General features: G+C 47.1%; 2 protein-coding genes across 2 annotated transcripts in view; one reads left to right on the forward strand and one right to left on the reverse strand.

The window, feature by feature from the left end:
• ERICH6B (glutamate rich 6B) overlaps positions 1–8,617 on the forward strand; it is a 28,420-nt gene extending 19,803 nt beyond the window's left edge. The window contains exons 8-14 of the mRNA XM_088521044.1: positions 344–498; positions 2,115–2,179; positions 3,237–3,382; positions 4,747–4,835; positions 5,029–5,181; positions 7,551–7,779; positions 8,471–8,617. Coding sequence (XP_088377170.1) covers positions 344–498; positions 2,115–2,179; positions 3,237–3,382; positions 4,747–4,835; positions 5,029–5,181; positions 7,551–7,779; positions 8,471–8,617 — 984 coding nt within the window. The remainder of the gene's footprint in view (positions 1–343; positions 499–2,114; positions 2,180–3,236; positions 3,383–4,746; positions 4,836–5,028; positions 5,182–7,550; positions 7,780–8,470) is intronic.
• A 2,875-nt stretch (positions 8,618–11,492) lies between these two features.
• Positions 11,493–14,216, reverse strand: part of COG3 (component of oligomeric golgi complex 3) — a 28,678-nt gene continuing 25,954 nt past the window's right edge. The window contains exons 21-23 of the mRNA XM_088521042.1: positions 13,412–13,539; positions 12,694–12,792; positions 11,493–11,611 (exon numbers count right to left, since the gene is read on the reverse strand). Of these exons, the coding sequence (XP_088377168.1) occupies positions 11,582–11,611; positions 12,694–12,792; positions 13,412–13,539 (257 nt within the window). The 3' untranslated portion in view covers positions 11,493–11,581. The remainder of the gene's footprint in view (positions 11,612–12,693; positions 12,793–13,411; positions 13,540–14,216) is intronic.

Raw genomic sequence — 14,216 nt, forward strand, 5'->3', positions numbered from 1 at the left:
GAGGGCCTGGCCATGGGGGTGACATCAGGGCAGAGGTGTCCGGTGTCTAAAGGATTGACCAGGGGGCACCGAGGAAGTTCAGTCACAGCTGGGGAGGATTGTGGAATATTGGGGGGGGAGGTGGAATAGCACACAGTGAGCTTGGGTCTCCTGGGCTGGGTGCAGGGCTCTAGACCGGTAATTTTACCACAGCTACATGAGTCCTCAGCAGATAGGGCTGAGGACATCATGGCTCATCCTGCCCATCTCATCTCAAATGAGAGCCAAGTCAGAAGGTCTCGTCTCTGCCCAGTGTCTTGCCAGAGCAGCCCCACCACATCCTCACACGTGCTGTGCTTTGTAGTTCTTCTGCTGCAAGAGCTATAAGGAACTATTCGATACTGTGATCCAAGAGCTGATGAATGAAGATGACATACAAGAAGAGATTGACATAGCTCCTCATCCCCACCGCTCCCAAACGGAGCTGCGAAGTGACATTAGAGCGGAACTGCTGCGACAGTAAGAGATCAGGGAGAGACTAACCAGAGCTTATGGCGGGAAGAGGGAAGCCCTCATTACCAGCTCTCTTAATTCCAGTCTCAGGGAACAGGGTGGGAATCTGCTGGCCATGTCCCACAGCAGGGCATGTGAATGGACAAAAACTTGGGCATCTGATGTCAGGCCTACAGTGGTATCACTGACAGAAAAAAAAAAAAAATCATCTGCCTCTGGGGAGAATGTGCTCAGGAGACAACAGCACCGAGTGTGGCCTGGTTTAAGTGTGCAGCAAGGATGGTTCAGAGCTGCCAAGGCACCACTCACCCCTAGTTCCTCATACAGCTCATCTTGGTGACGGAGTCCTTAAAGAGGCACTAGGGGCACTTAATGAGGAGAAGCCAGAACTGAGTGCTCAGAAGTCATCAGCTGCTTCATCTCTGTGATATTCCCCTTGGAAGTTCGACACTTGCACATCAGGAAGGCCCCTAGGGACAGGACAGAGCTCACACTTTCCCAGTTGTTTAAAAAATATGTTTCCAAGTGAATTCCCAACTGAGCTTTCCTTGCAAAAGACTCTGAGCATATTTGACTGTGTTCTGGGCCACCCTCACACTGCACCAGCCCCTGCACCACCTCGGCCGTTTTGGCCCCTTTGCACAGCAGCCTTGATGGACATGAGCATGATTTTCCTTTGCCCTCCAAGGCTGCCCAGTGGGCATAGGCCAGGATCGAGTTCCTCCTTAGCATGGGGAAGTGCTGGCCCTGGGGAGCACCCGTGTGTGGCTGTCCCTAAGTCACAGCAGCTGCACCGTGGTGGGCACCGAGGGACCTGTTAGGGCTCAGGAGGGACAAGTTTTGCATGGCAGGCAGAACACCTGAGGTATTTGTCTTTATTGCCATCTTCCCTTTTCTCCCACTATGTTGATCCTCAGGAGTCTGATTTGTAAGTGCCAGTGTATCTTTACTGGCGTAACAGCCTGCACCAAGATTTCCCTCAGGTGAAAAGGAGTAAAACAAGGTCTGAATGCCAGTAAGGTCTTATAGAAGGTCTTCAGATGATAGAATTTGATTTGAGCCTTTTAGGCAGGGTCTGGCTTCTAATTGCATGTGGAGCTTAGCGCAAATGGGCTTTTGTGCTTAGGTCTACATATTACCACAACCAAAACAGTGTATATGGTGGGTAGCTCTCAGCCTAGCCTTCCAATCAAGCTGAATTTCATCACGAAAGAACAGAGTGGGGACTCAAGCACCCAGCGTAACTGATGCAAAGCAGGGTGTCCCACCACATGTGCACGTAGGATGTCATGGAGGCTTGGGTTCACCTCACCTAACATGCAGCTCTTGCAAGCAGTTTCCCAGGCCTTCACTGGTCACGGGCAGCTCCCTTTGCCCCCAGGGCTGAGAAACAGACATCTCCACTGCACGATTCATCAAACTGGCAATGAGATGAATGTCTCATTTCTCTTCTTTGCCTATAAAAGCTGCCTCTGGTGATAAACTCATATGCAGACATCTGCATTGCTTCAGGTGAACACTTCTGAGACAGCAGCCCATGATATTCTTTCCTCTTAGATTGTGGGAAGTATCATTCGCCAACAATTTGATCTTATTTTTAACTTCTGATTTTTGAACCACAGGTTAAGTATAGAAGGCTTTGAGAACTACAGGGAAATATTTGAGCGGTATCTAAAATTTGCAGCCTGTAAGTACCTTTGCATTATTGGAACAGCTGGGTCTGATTTGGCACCAGAAGTGCATGTTAGCATCAGGCCATCCAGGGGAGAAGCAAAAACTGCAGCCCTTTATGTAATAAAACCTATGAGAAACCCATTTAGAAGTGGTCAGGGACCTTTCTAAATGCTCAAAACACAGATCTGGCCATAATTCCCTGTCTGTGAATGCTGTGTTCTCCATGATTGTCTCCTGGTTTGCAAGAGTTGTCTCCTGGTTATGAACGAGATTTACAGGGCCACATCTAGCTCTTCCTTTGCTATAAGTAGTTCCCAACTGCCTATAGGCTGGCCGAGTTTCATAGCCTTAAGCAAAGATAGCCCTTACTTCCCTCAGGAAAACCATCCCACTCCATCCTATTGAGGTTAAATTTCCCCTTTCCACCAGTTTCTCCTCAAATAAGGCAAAAGACGCAGAAGGTCCTCAATCTCTCCCGCTGTTAGGGGTGGTGAGACACACACACACCCCATAGAGCACTGCTCCTCATACAGCACTGCTCCTCATACTGCCCCTGCAGAGCTCATGCTGCACGTGGGCCCGCGGACACCAGCGGGACAAGGGTGTCCACATCCAGCACCCTTCCCTGTGACATGTCCAGCAGGGCATTTTCCAGCAGATTATCCCTCATCCGCACGCACATCAGGTCAGGGAAAACACCCTTTGCCCCGCAGCGTGATGGTTGCCCAGGCACGTGGCACTGCGGCCCGTGGTCCTGCTCCGCTGCCCGAGCTGTGACTCCAGTGCAGCTTGGCTGTGCCTGCAGTTTCTTAATAGTCCAGCAATTAGTTATGGGAGACTCTTGGGTTCCCTTGTCCCCTGTCTGTTTTGTTTATGGCTCCTGGCCTCACATGTTGCCCCCTGTACACTGAAAAGCTCCTTGATCAGGTGGCATTAATGAAGCAGATGCTCTCACCTTCCCCACACCCTTGCACCCTACTTCGCCCAACCCAAATAATCCGTGACACGAAGCTAGAGTAACAGCACGGCATCACATTTTCCTGTACACCAGCCTTCTAAAACTGTTTCAGTGGGTAAGATTTCATTCAGGCTCTCAGAAGAGAACGAATACACCGTTGGATCACAGACCGCTCCTTCCAAGAAGCATCGACCAACGTCAGCGCCTCCAGAAGACCTGCTTGAGCTGGACACGGATTTTGTTGCAGAGCACCTCAAGGTGTGTGGTAGCCCATGGGATCTCCTCTTGCTGCTTGTCATGCAGAGTATAAGGGGATTATATGGCCAGCTGTATGGTGTAGGGCATGTTTATACCCTGTGAGAGGCACAAGGGTCCAACCAAGCACATTTAGATGTTTTGCAGTATCTGGCAGTGACACAAGCAGAATAAGGAGCCTCTCAAAGACAGGGCAAATCTGGCAGCGCTGCAGCAGGGCTGCCCCAGCCCTCCCTCCCTCCCTCCAGAGATTTCTTTCCTTCTCTCCCCTTTCTCTTCCTCTCTTCTCCGTCTTTCCTCCCAAACCAGAAAGCATTGCAGGCATACAAGAAAATTACCTGTGATTTATCACACAATCCGTGATTTTGTTGGCTTTTTTATTTTAAACATAGAAATGCTTTGCTTTCCCCTCCTGAAATATAGGGGTAGCAAATCCTCCTGCATAGGACTGTCTTTTTAGCCTCATAAAAAGTCTGAAAAATGAAAGCATGAACAAGATTGTTGGTTTGTTGCTTCTGTGTTCCCCTCCCTCCCTTACAACCAGGAAGTAATTTTTATCTGTTTTGCAGAGCCAAAATGCACATCTTCAGGTTATCAATCAGTGCCACAGCTAAGTCTGAGATCTGTCACTTGCACAAGAAATGCCTCCACCTGGGAGCTTGGGAGCTGCTCTGGACAAGGCCCTCTCATTCCCACAACAGAGAAAATCTGAGCCAGGCCCCTTTCTGCATATGATCGTTAGCTGTTGCTTTTAATGATGATGGTAAAGGCAAACAAACTCCCTCTGCTTCCCTACTCTCAAATGAAACAGATCCATTTTTCTAGGAGAAGCAGACGGCAACGCTTCTCATTCCTATTAGAAAGCATTAAACCCAGCTCCCTTGTAATGCTTGGAGCTAAGCCCTTAGTAAAGAAATGTTTCTATTTTTCCTGCAGCAGCTTGTCAGTACGTTACAGGATAAATTACTTGCGTGTCTGATGGAAAGAGGGCTCTTGGCAAATTATATCATCACAGAGCAGCTAATAACATAAACTTTGGAGAGCTGAGCTTCATACGTGAAATGTGAAAACACAGAATTGAAGGCTAAGTTTTCCTCAGCTATTTAAAAGGCTTTAATTAAAAAGTAAGCAAATAAACAAACAAAACATTAGGTTGGGTGGAAAACATCATAGTGCGCAAAGGCCTTTGTCAACAGGCCCCTTAGCTGGGTACCACGGAGGGAAGTGGTGGGGCTGGAGATGGAGCAGGTGGAGAAGTGAAGCAGCCCCTTCTGCCTGGCTTGATTTTCTCCTGGGGCTGATGCTGCTCCCGATGCCTGCGGAGATGCGTGCAGGGATCACCCACCGCCTCTGCTTCATCCCCACAGCACTGCCACCCTCTCGAGCCGGTGACGAGATATTACCCCGATGGACAGACGTTCCTTCTGCTTCTTCCGGATGGAACTGGTCAGGTTTAGTATCCAACAGAACTTACTGCACACAGGGGGCACACATAAGAATACCCTACAAGTGGGTGGTTTTCACTACGGGTTTCCTCTTGGGTTGACCAGGCTTGGGTTATTTTCCCCAAATACTTTCCCACATTTCCTTGCCAAGCGCGCTTTTTGGTAGGCTTTAGACAAGCTCTTCTTTCCTTAACCCCCTGCCAGCTACCCCTCGGGCAACACGGCCCTTCTGATCACGTATAGCCAAGGATCCCAGTTCACGTACTTCGTCCTGGAGGACAGCAGGTGCATGGGGATCAGAGGCTTCTTCGGGAACTGCGGTCGCGCAGCGTGCTGCCACCCCAATGGCCACATCTGGTAAGTGTGAGCCCCGGGGGCCATCCCGCTTCTTTTGTTATTCATTTTAGGGGGTTTTCCATGTGAAAGGCATGAAAAGAAGTGAGAAAAAGCCCACCGGAGCATTGGGGTTTGTAGAGCTGCATCAAGGTGAGGGGCAGACACAGATCCAGGCTGTTCACCTGCTCTAGCAGCTGTTGACCTCTCTGAAGACCTCTGTGACATCCTTTCTCTTATCTGAGTAGCCCAAGTCTTTCCACCTTTTCCCCTTGGCCACGTTTTCTAGCCTTCTTTTGTGGCTCTCTGCAGCCTGGCTGGTGTGAGCACCTCCAGTCCCCTGGACTTTGTCAGGGTCAAGTGGACTGCTCCATCCAGGACTGCTCCATCCTGCTTGCTGGTGACGTGTGTCTGGAGACCACCGTGGTCTAGTCTGAGGTTAGCCACACAGCAACGGGGTAGGAAGACTCAGGTTACAGCTCAGGAAGAAGGGTGCATCTTTGCTGTCTTTTCAGGAAGTCCCAGGCAGCCATTCTCAAAGAGCACAAGCTTATTATTTGTATGAGAGGGGAAATTGCAACAGCCAGAGTCATTTAGTTTGATGTCAACACCGCTTCTGTTTTTTTCTCATATCTGCTCCTGACTGTGAGGATGACTTAGGCGACCGACTTTTTGCAGTCAAAGTGGTGATGTGCAGCAACTGATGGCTTTCAGTAGAAACTGCTGCTTTTTGAGCGCTCAAAGTCTGAGTTTGACCCCCTACTTTTCCCTCCAAAGTTTCCCTTTGAAAAGTCAGGGGCTGGAGGAATCAGCAAATCGTTTCTCAGTTTTACAAGTCCTTCCTGTGCTGAGACTAATTAGTGGGTGTATTAAATGCCTAACTGGCTCTTACAAATCATCGTAAATAGCCTTTGCAATAACACTTCCATTAGACGGCAGCAGCGCTGCTGTTTGCCTGCAGACACACTGGTCCTTCATCCATCACGAAGAGCACAGTTTTTACAACGCTGCACCAAAGAGATTCACAGCGGCAGCAAAACAGCATCGCCACCACTGCCTAGCCCCATGTTCTGCATTTCTTCCTTTCCCCCGCTCTTACTAACCCTTTTTATTTTCCTGCCACTGGTCTCTCACTCATGCCCTCTCCTCAGGAAGGGTCTCCGTGATTTCTTGGAGACACAGAAGTGCTTCCGTGTCCTGTTAGGGAGTTTCCACCCATTAGTGGAAAACCGATGGAAACCATCTCCTCAGGGCCTCTGCTCTTCCCTCTCACTCCCTCGGCCTGCATCTCCTGGCAGGAATTAACTAAGAGCAGTGATGAATAAATGATGATTCTTTTATATTTACAGAAAGTATCCAATAACTTTGTTTAGAGGAAAACACAAAATAAGCAGCCAGGGGGTAGACCACCTGTCCCGCGCACAGACCAATCCAGACCCATCACAGCTGGGATTTTCCCTGTTTTTATTTTGCCTTCTGTTTCTTCTAAGCTACACCACAAGGTAATACTAGGGGAGCAGGAGGGAGACGGAGCCGCTTGCAGGCATTTGCTGCACTTGTCAGGGCCCAACAGCAGAGCGGAGAGAATCAACTTTTTCACGCTCGGACAGGGAAAATTCAAAGTGACACATGCAATGAATGGTAAAAATCCCCTGCCTCCTGCATCCTGGGGATACTTCAGCTCCCAGAGCCGTCACTCCAAGCTGTCACTAGATGGGGAGTATTGATTTGTATTCTTATGTTGTAGATACGGACTATTTCCACCAAACACATGCACTTAGTTTCAATCTTGTTCTCTGGCAAGGCCTTTTCCTGCATCCAGCCACACATACATATAAATAATCTATTTTTAGTATAAAGGTTGCCAGAGCCTAGGAAGCAACCATGGCTGGATATGTGACAGTGAAAACTTTCAGAAGACATAAAAGTGCAACAGGAGGAAGGAGAAATGCACAAACGTGCTCAGCTCATGCTCTGTTTCATGATTTTCTTTGCCCTTTAGGATCTTTGTGCCCTCCAGGGGCCAAAGTCCTCTCCTGCCCTATGCTCAGGTGCAGCCCCACTGCCAGGGCCTCCCTCGTTGAGCCATGCGCCCAACAGCACCGGTGGGTCCTCCCAAAAGAGCCCGAGGGAAATGAACAGCCACATGTTCAGCTTCCTAACGGGCCTAGGAGACCACAGCAGTGAGGAAATGACCTTCTCCTGGCTCAGGCTGGGGTTGCCAGGTCACTGAAGCACAACCCGTGATGCCATGGGGAGCCCCATGGTGGGCCTGTCGCGCCCCATGGTGGGCCTGTCGCACGAGCAGACCCACGCGCTCCCTCAGGAGGCTTCCCATGGTGGAGCCGTCGTGTGAAGGTCACCTTGGCGCAAGGCTCTGCGTTTGTCCCCAGGGTGGCCCTGGATCTCTGCGCTGGGATCTGCTTTCACCAGGAAGGGACGAGCCAGAAGTGCTGGAACTGGTGGGCGCTCAGCCCTCACGTTCACAGCCCTCCTTTCCAGTCCATCTTCATGAAGCTCAACAGTCACATCACCGTTAAAATCGTGGCTCAGGACCAGATTTGCTTAACGTTCAGCAGCCACAGCGACCACATCCGCTTCAACGTGGGCGCCCGGCTCAAGGTGAGTCCTCGGCACGTCCACGCGGCCTGGCCAGCCCATGGGCCGGGCAGGAGCGCGGCCTGGAAGCGGCTCAGCTACAAAAAGCCAGGGTTGCTGCAGCTGCTAAAAGGGATTGACCGCAAATCTTCAGGTGGAAAAAAAAAAAAAAGAAAGAAAAAAAAAAAAAAGAGAAAAAAACCCACCATTTCATTCAAAAGCAAATTTCCTGCCCCTGTGAATCTTAATGAAATTCCCTTTCAGGAAAGCATTTAGATAAGACTGAAATGTTGTCGCTGAAGGGTAAGAACAGCACATCTCACAAATTCATTTTGAAACACTATTTCTTTTCAAAACATTTACATTAAATGTCAATACAAACACGAAGCTTCTGATTTTATCTAAAAAGCATTTCACTTAACGTGAGCAGGGCATACGGGGAGAGGAGCGGCGAGGTCCTTTGGCATTTGCTGCCACGCGAGTTTCCAAGCCCTGACCCTTCCCAGGAGGCGGGAATGCTGTTTCCACCAGGGCTCAGCCCTGGGGTGACTGTCCCGACGTGTTAGTGTCCAGCACCCACATCCTCAGCTGGATGCGGACGCGGGCGGTCGGCTCCGAAATGCCCCATGCCATGGGACTACGTGGGGATGGCCAGGAGCTCACGGCCGCTCTTCAGCATCGCTGCTCTGCTCTTTAACGTGCGCTTTCCTTGCAGTTGAAAGACCCCGAGACAAGACACTTGCTTACAAGGCCAAGCAGCACGGAGGAGCTCTTCCTCGAGTCCAAAAGGAGCGAGCTCAGGAGCCTGCTCCTGGAGATACAAGCAGCAGTGCACCGCTTCTGGCACCCCCTCCCGCAGTGAGCTCACCGCTCCGGGTCCTCCGCTATCCGCCATCCGTGAGAAGCGCCACAACGAACACATGGAGACGCGGGGCCGGTGCCTGCGCCACTGGCCGACGCTTCAGATTAACTCTTCCTTTGCGCCAAGGCAGTAGCAGCCGGGCAGCTTTGCTATGAAAATAAAGTGCCTTTTTCCAAGCTCCCGGCGCCCATCTTTGTGTAGGTTGAGCCCTTGCAACACCGAGCCCTGGATGGACTGTAGCAGGACTGTGGCAACACGGGAGGGCTGGGGGGCAGGAGAGGGCTTCCTTCCTACAGCTAAAGGACCAGTTAACCCCAAACCCGACCCCCTCAAGCTGCCTCAGCCAAAACACATACAGGACAGGACAACGGGGAGGAAAAACAGGAGCCTGGGTGTAGGGAGATCCAAGAGAGGGTGAAGAGCCCCTCAGGCACCGAGGCTCCAGTCTGGGCAGCTGGTCATGCTCCTACCTCACAAACCACCAGTTTCCCGAGCAGCAGGGACACGCTGATTTATTATTTCAAGTTTACACTTGGGGGTTTCTTTACATTGTTAAGGGGTGCAAAGACAGGCTGCAGTAGAGCCCCAGTAAGACCTGAGTGAGGGTGCAAGGAACAAGCACCCGGGTGGTGAGAGGCTGCGAGGCCCAGGGCCAGGAGGCAGTACCGGGAATGAGGAGGTCTGGGTAGGTGCAACTGTGACCAACCGGGCAGCCACAACAGCTACTGCACAAAGTAAGGCCTGAATAACACCAGGGGTTTCTGCCATCGGCGCCCAAGCTTACTCTTGGTGACGGCCAACTAGTTAAAACACGGTCTTGTAGAACAGCTGTGGTTTATTCCCCTTAATATAATTGCAGCAAAGAGACTATTTAGGCACACAAGATCTTTTTGTCTTTTCAGTAAAGAAAGTACAAATATCCTTTTATTATAACCATAAAGAGGGATTACTTAAACAATTAGCTGTACATTCAGCAGTCAGGTATTTATCTGTGCTAAATAAAGTCAGCTCTCTTACTGCTAAAAAGAACATTTTCTTTTTCTTAACAAAGCACGGTGTGCTTACAGGACATTTATTGTTTTTGTAGTACAGTTATGTTGACAGAGAAGCCTCAGGATACAGAATAAAGCTTTACTCTTGGACCAAAATAGGAGGCAACATTTTTATTTAAAAAAATTAAAAACAGCAAGTTTCTAGTCAGATAATATAAAGCATCTTAAATTAATCTCTTGAAAGTATTTACACTATTTGTAAAGTAAATATCTGAAACTGTACATGTTTAAACAAATGTTCATTTAGCAAACAGGCTGTATAAATTCACTGCTCTCCTGATCTCCCAAGCCGCTGTCCTGGAGCTGCCTGGCTGCTCCAGAGGTGAATAGATCCCACGCACAAGAGACGCTACCATCGGGGTTGCCCCTTCACACCTCTGTACAAGGTATTAAATCAGCTGTCATTCTGTACAGCAATCATGCAATCCTTCTGTAAAACTTTATAAAAACCTCAAATATACATATATTACAAGGCAATGGACATTATTTTACAGCCTATATTTCTACATGAGTGTAAAGAAAGGGTAAGTTTTCTTCCTCGTTAGTTCCTTTAGTGAATTTTAAGGAGTTATGGAAGGTCCTATAAGTACCATTTACGTACCTCAGCACCACTGCTGCAACACTTCTCACAGCAGCTTTAAATCCCAACCTTGTAGTCTCCAGCCATCTGATTTCTAACAGCAAATTGTTGTTTCAAAACACCACTGATGTGCACCAAAACTTCAACATAATTCAAATTACAGAACAGGTTTTTAAAAAAGTTTTTAAAAAATGCTATATGTAAGTCACCATATTTTTCTTTTGCACTGCTGCACAAGAAATTCACACACTGGGATACCCTAGAGCTGCTTTTAATGTCTCATTCTATTAATGACAAAGCATTTAGCAATCAGCTTTGTGAAACAGAGTACTAACTGATGCATGTTGAACACTGTGCACTGTTTACCAGTTACTGAGCATTTCTCTTAGCCTCTTACTTGCCACGGTGATTTGAGGGTGCTTTCACATTCCTTTCTGACATCCCACCCCACATTAACCTTTATTTAGTGCACAAGGTCCAGCCCTAGCCCTGTTCCAGTGTGACCAAGCAGGGCAACACACCACTGATCAGGTAAGGCAAGGAAACTACTCCAATGTGAAAACGTAGTATGCCCGAGAACCTCAAGGCTAAGCTTGGCCTTTGCTGCAAAGCACGTGAAAACACAGTTGTTTCCCTCAGAAACAACAGAAATTATATTGCACAGCTTTCCATGGAAAATCTCATGCATTTGAGATTCTTTACATGGAAGAGGTTAGAACGTGAACCTCCAGGTCAGACCTCATGAGCTCCCAGGCATGAGAGTATAAAAAGAATCAGGTGTTTTGAGAAGTTCAAGGAAAATAAAGTCTTCCCAACTAACAACCTCCAAAATTCAATCACGTGCATTCTCAGAGAGGTTTAAAGGAAAAGGAACATGCCTACTAAAATCAAGTTGACATATGCAATGTGTTTATCTCGAAGCCTTGCAAATACCTGCTCCCTTCTCCATGTGATTTCCTCCACTTTATTTAGAGTGTGTCTTTGAAAAATGCTTCTTTTCATTGCATACATGAGCTTAAAAAACAAATTCTTTCTTGTTTTCCTTTACATGAACAAATGAAAAAAACAGGAAGTGCAACCTTGAAGACTGGAAAAGGCAGTAACTGAGCTTGCACAAGGAAGGGTTTTTTGCATTGTTATTTCCCTCTCCTCAAATAGCAAGACCTTCAAGGAATCTATGGAACTGATTTCCCCCCCTCCACCACTAATCAGAGTTAAGCAGCCTGGAGAGCCTTAGTGCACACTGGGATCCTTTGCTCACTCCGAACCTTCGCATCCCCATCGCTGCTCGCTGCTCAGCTGAAGTTTCCTTGAAGCAGCCTCTCTGCTGGGCTACTTGGACATTGACAGGAGCAAGTTCACCTGAAAGACAAAGTCCACCTTAGACATAACAGCTAAGATCTCATGTCTGATATTTTAGACTCTAAAAAGAAATCCTAAGGAATGTCTAAGGATTTAGAGAAACTAGAAGAACCATCACAAGACAATTCCCCCCAATTTTCCATCACCGCCCTACTCGGGCTTCCTAACAGGGAATTGCTGACCACACCGACTAGTCCTTCCAGCAGGCACAACCTATTGCATTAAAGCTTCTAGCAAGGGAGTCCAGGAAAAAAAATAGCTGGCAAAAAAAAATGGCAGTAGCTATTTTGCTCATTATTTCAAGCATATGAGAGATCCTTCACAATGTTTGTTTCCCTACAATTACAATATGGTTTTCTATGCACTTTAATTTGTTCAAAAAAATGACTCTAAGGATCAACTGATAGAGTGTTAAAGGGAGTCAACTTCTTTGCGATAATCCCACCTCCTTCCATTGGCATCAGCTCTTCTCTGGGCTCCACGACAGTTATCACACTGCTTGGTTGCTACACTCACTGCAGAAAAACTCCTCTTAATATTATCTTTATCTGTTTAAATACTGGCAAATCAGGACAGTCACAACTCTATCCATATTCTCTGGACCATTACAGCCAGATTACTTGTCCCTATATCTGTACATTTTCCCAAAGCAATTTACTTTAAATTCTATCTTATAATTTGTTCCCACTGCTTCCTAATATAATTCTGTCGTGTGTGTGAATATTTACTACCCCAGATTCCTCCCCACAAAGATAAGGCTCCAAAGTGGGTGAAGTCTTCCAGCTGACTCTCTGCCAAGGCACTGTACAATCAAACCCTCTGCAACATCAACCACCACCTTTAATTTAAAAGTTGTCTTAAAGAATTTACTAAAGAAAAACTTAAAAAGTAATTTTTAACTGAGAGTTCTGAATAACCCTGGGTGATCAAACCCAGGCTTTCAGGGGATAAAAATGGAAAAGGATTTGGAACACCAGAAAAAAAAAAAAAAAAAAGAGACTGACTTTTTGCCTTAAAAAAAAAAAATCAGACATGTGAAAGAGCAACTGAAAACAAGGAGCTTCAACATACACAATACGTACCTGTTCCATTGAAGGACAAGCTATGATCTGGAGATCCTCATTACTAAATTCTTCCTTTAACAAAGCATGGAGTTTCTGGAACATTTGCTGAATGTTATTCTTTCGAAAGAGATAAAAATAAAAAGAAACAATGTTGAAATAACACAAAACTCATCTCAAATATAAGCTAGAGCAGGCATGATATACATGGAATAGCTACTGAAGGCCAGATGATGTGGCAGAGCTTTGAGGGGGTTTGCTCTAAAAAAGTCCAGAAGAGCAGCAAAGAACCCCACGTGGCTGTGAGGAAAAGTTTCACCTAAGATGTGAAGAAATGAAGCACTAAGTGCTATAGCTTTAAATGCTGGAAAACTCAAACTTGGGTCTTCTTGTGGGTTACAAGAGGGTCCCTGCTGGATCTGCATCACTCTCTCTAGCGCCAGCACTTCTGCCCATGAAGAGCTGGCCAAGGCTTAGAACAAGTTGCAGATGTGCAAATTACTGTGTTATTAACAGCAACATGGCCTATGTAGGTGGAATATAGGGAAGAGCAGGACAGCACATGGTATTTGTCATGCTTACTGGCCACACTGCTAGCCTAGAATATCCCTGTGTACATACACGTACATGCCAACAAGCTGCATGATGCTACAAAATGTGCTTAAAGTCTTAGGAACTAAATTAGGGTCCAACAGTTTAGTACACAAGAACAGGCTGATGTACATCTAATAATACTCACCCTAACTGGCTTAAACAGAATGAATTCTGTATCTTTATTGGACAAGTACAATGACATGCTTCGTAACGTTGACGGCAGCTTCGTTTTTATCGTCTTGTAAGTGGCAGAGACCAGATCATTGACCTTTGCTGAAAGAGAAGACAATTAACAGATTAGCATCCCCCTTTGCTAGTTCAAAGGCACATTCCAGAAGACCACCTCCACTTTACCTGAGCTGATTGGTACCACAGTGCAGACTGAAAAAAAAGTGCTGTCATCTCACTGCACGACCATAACACGTCAAACAAAGCTCTTTCCTCAGGATCTTGGGTTTCTCAGGATCTGCTCAAGACCCGACCCCTATTTCCCTGCAGTAAATCCATTCGACCTCTATCTGCAGCTCCCCACATCCTCCAGATGTTCCTGAGGTTGCAGTCTTCCAACAGCAATAAAGATCTACTTAGGCTTTCTTCTAGAAAGCTTCCTTACCCAGAAAAGCAACTGCTGGGGAATAAAAAGGCCTAGCAAGGAGAACAGTGTATCACAACTTCTCCTTACTGTCCATGTGCCATGTCTGCAGGAAGAAAGGCTGCATGGCCACCTGGAGGGTGACTCAACCAGACAGGAATCCTGTCTCAGACAAAACCATGTTGCTTTACTGCAGAGGATTTTAATGGTTTTACAAGATCTTTGCTCAAGGGGCAAGACAAATCTATATTTCATAGCTTTAAATCCCCAAAGTTAACATATTACATTTTCTTCCTCATTTCTATGGTATCTAAATTTTATTCCACCTACTCCTGCTTTCCAGACAAATGACCCCAAG

The sequence above is a fragment of the Tinamus guttatus genome, unplaced genomic scaffold (genome assembly GCF_059628265.1).
Source record: "Tinamus guttatus ecotype Peru unplaced genomic scaffold, ASM5962826v1 Tinamus_guttatus_pri_ptg000112l, whole genome shotgun sequence".
In the NCBI taxonomy this organism is placed as follows: domain Eukaryota; kingdom Metazoa; phylum Chordata; class Aves; order Tinamiformes; family Tinamidae; genus Tinamus; species Tinamus guttatus.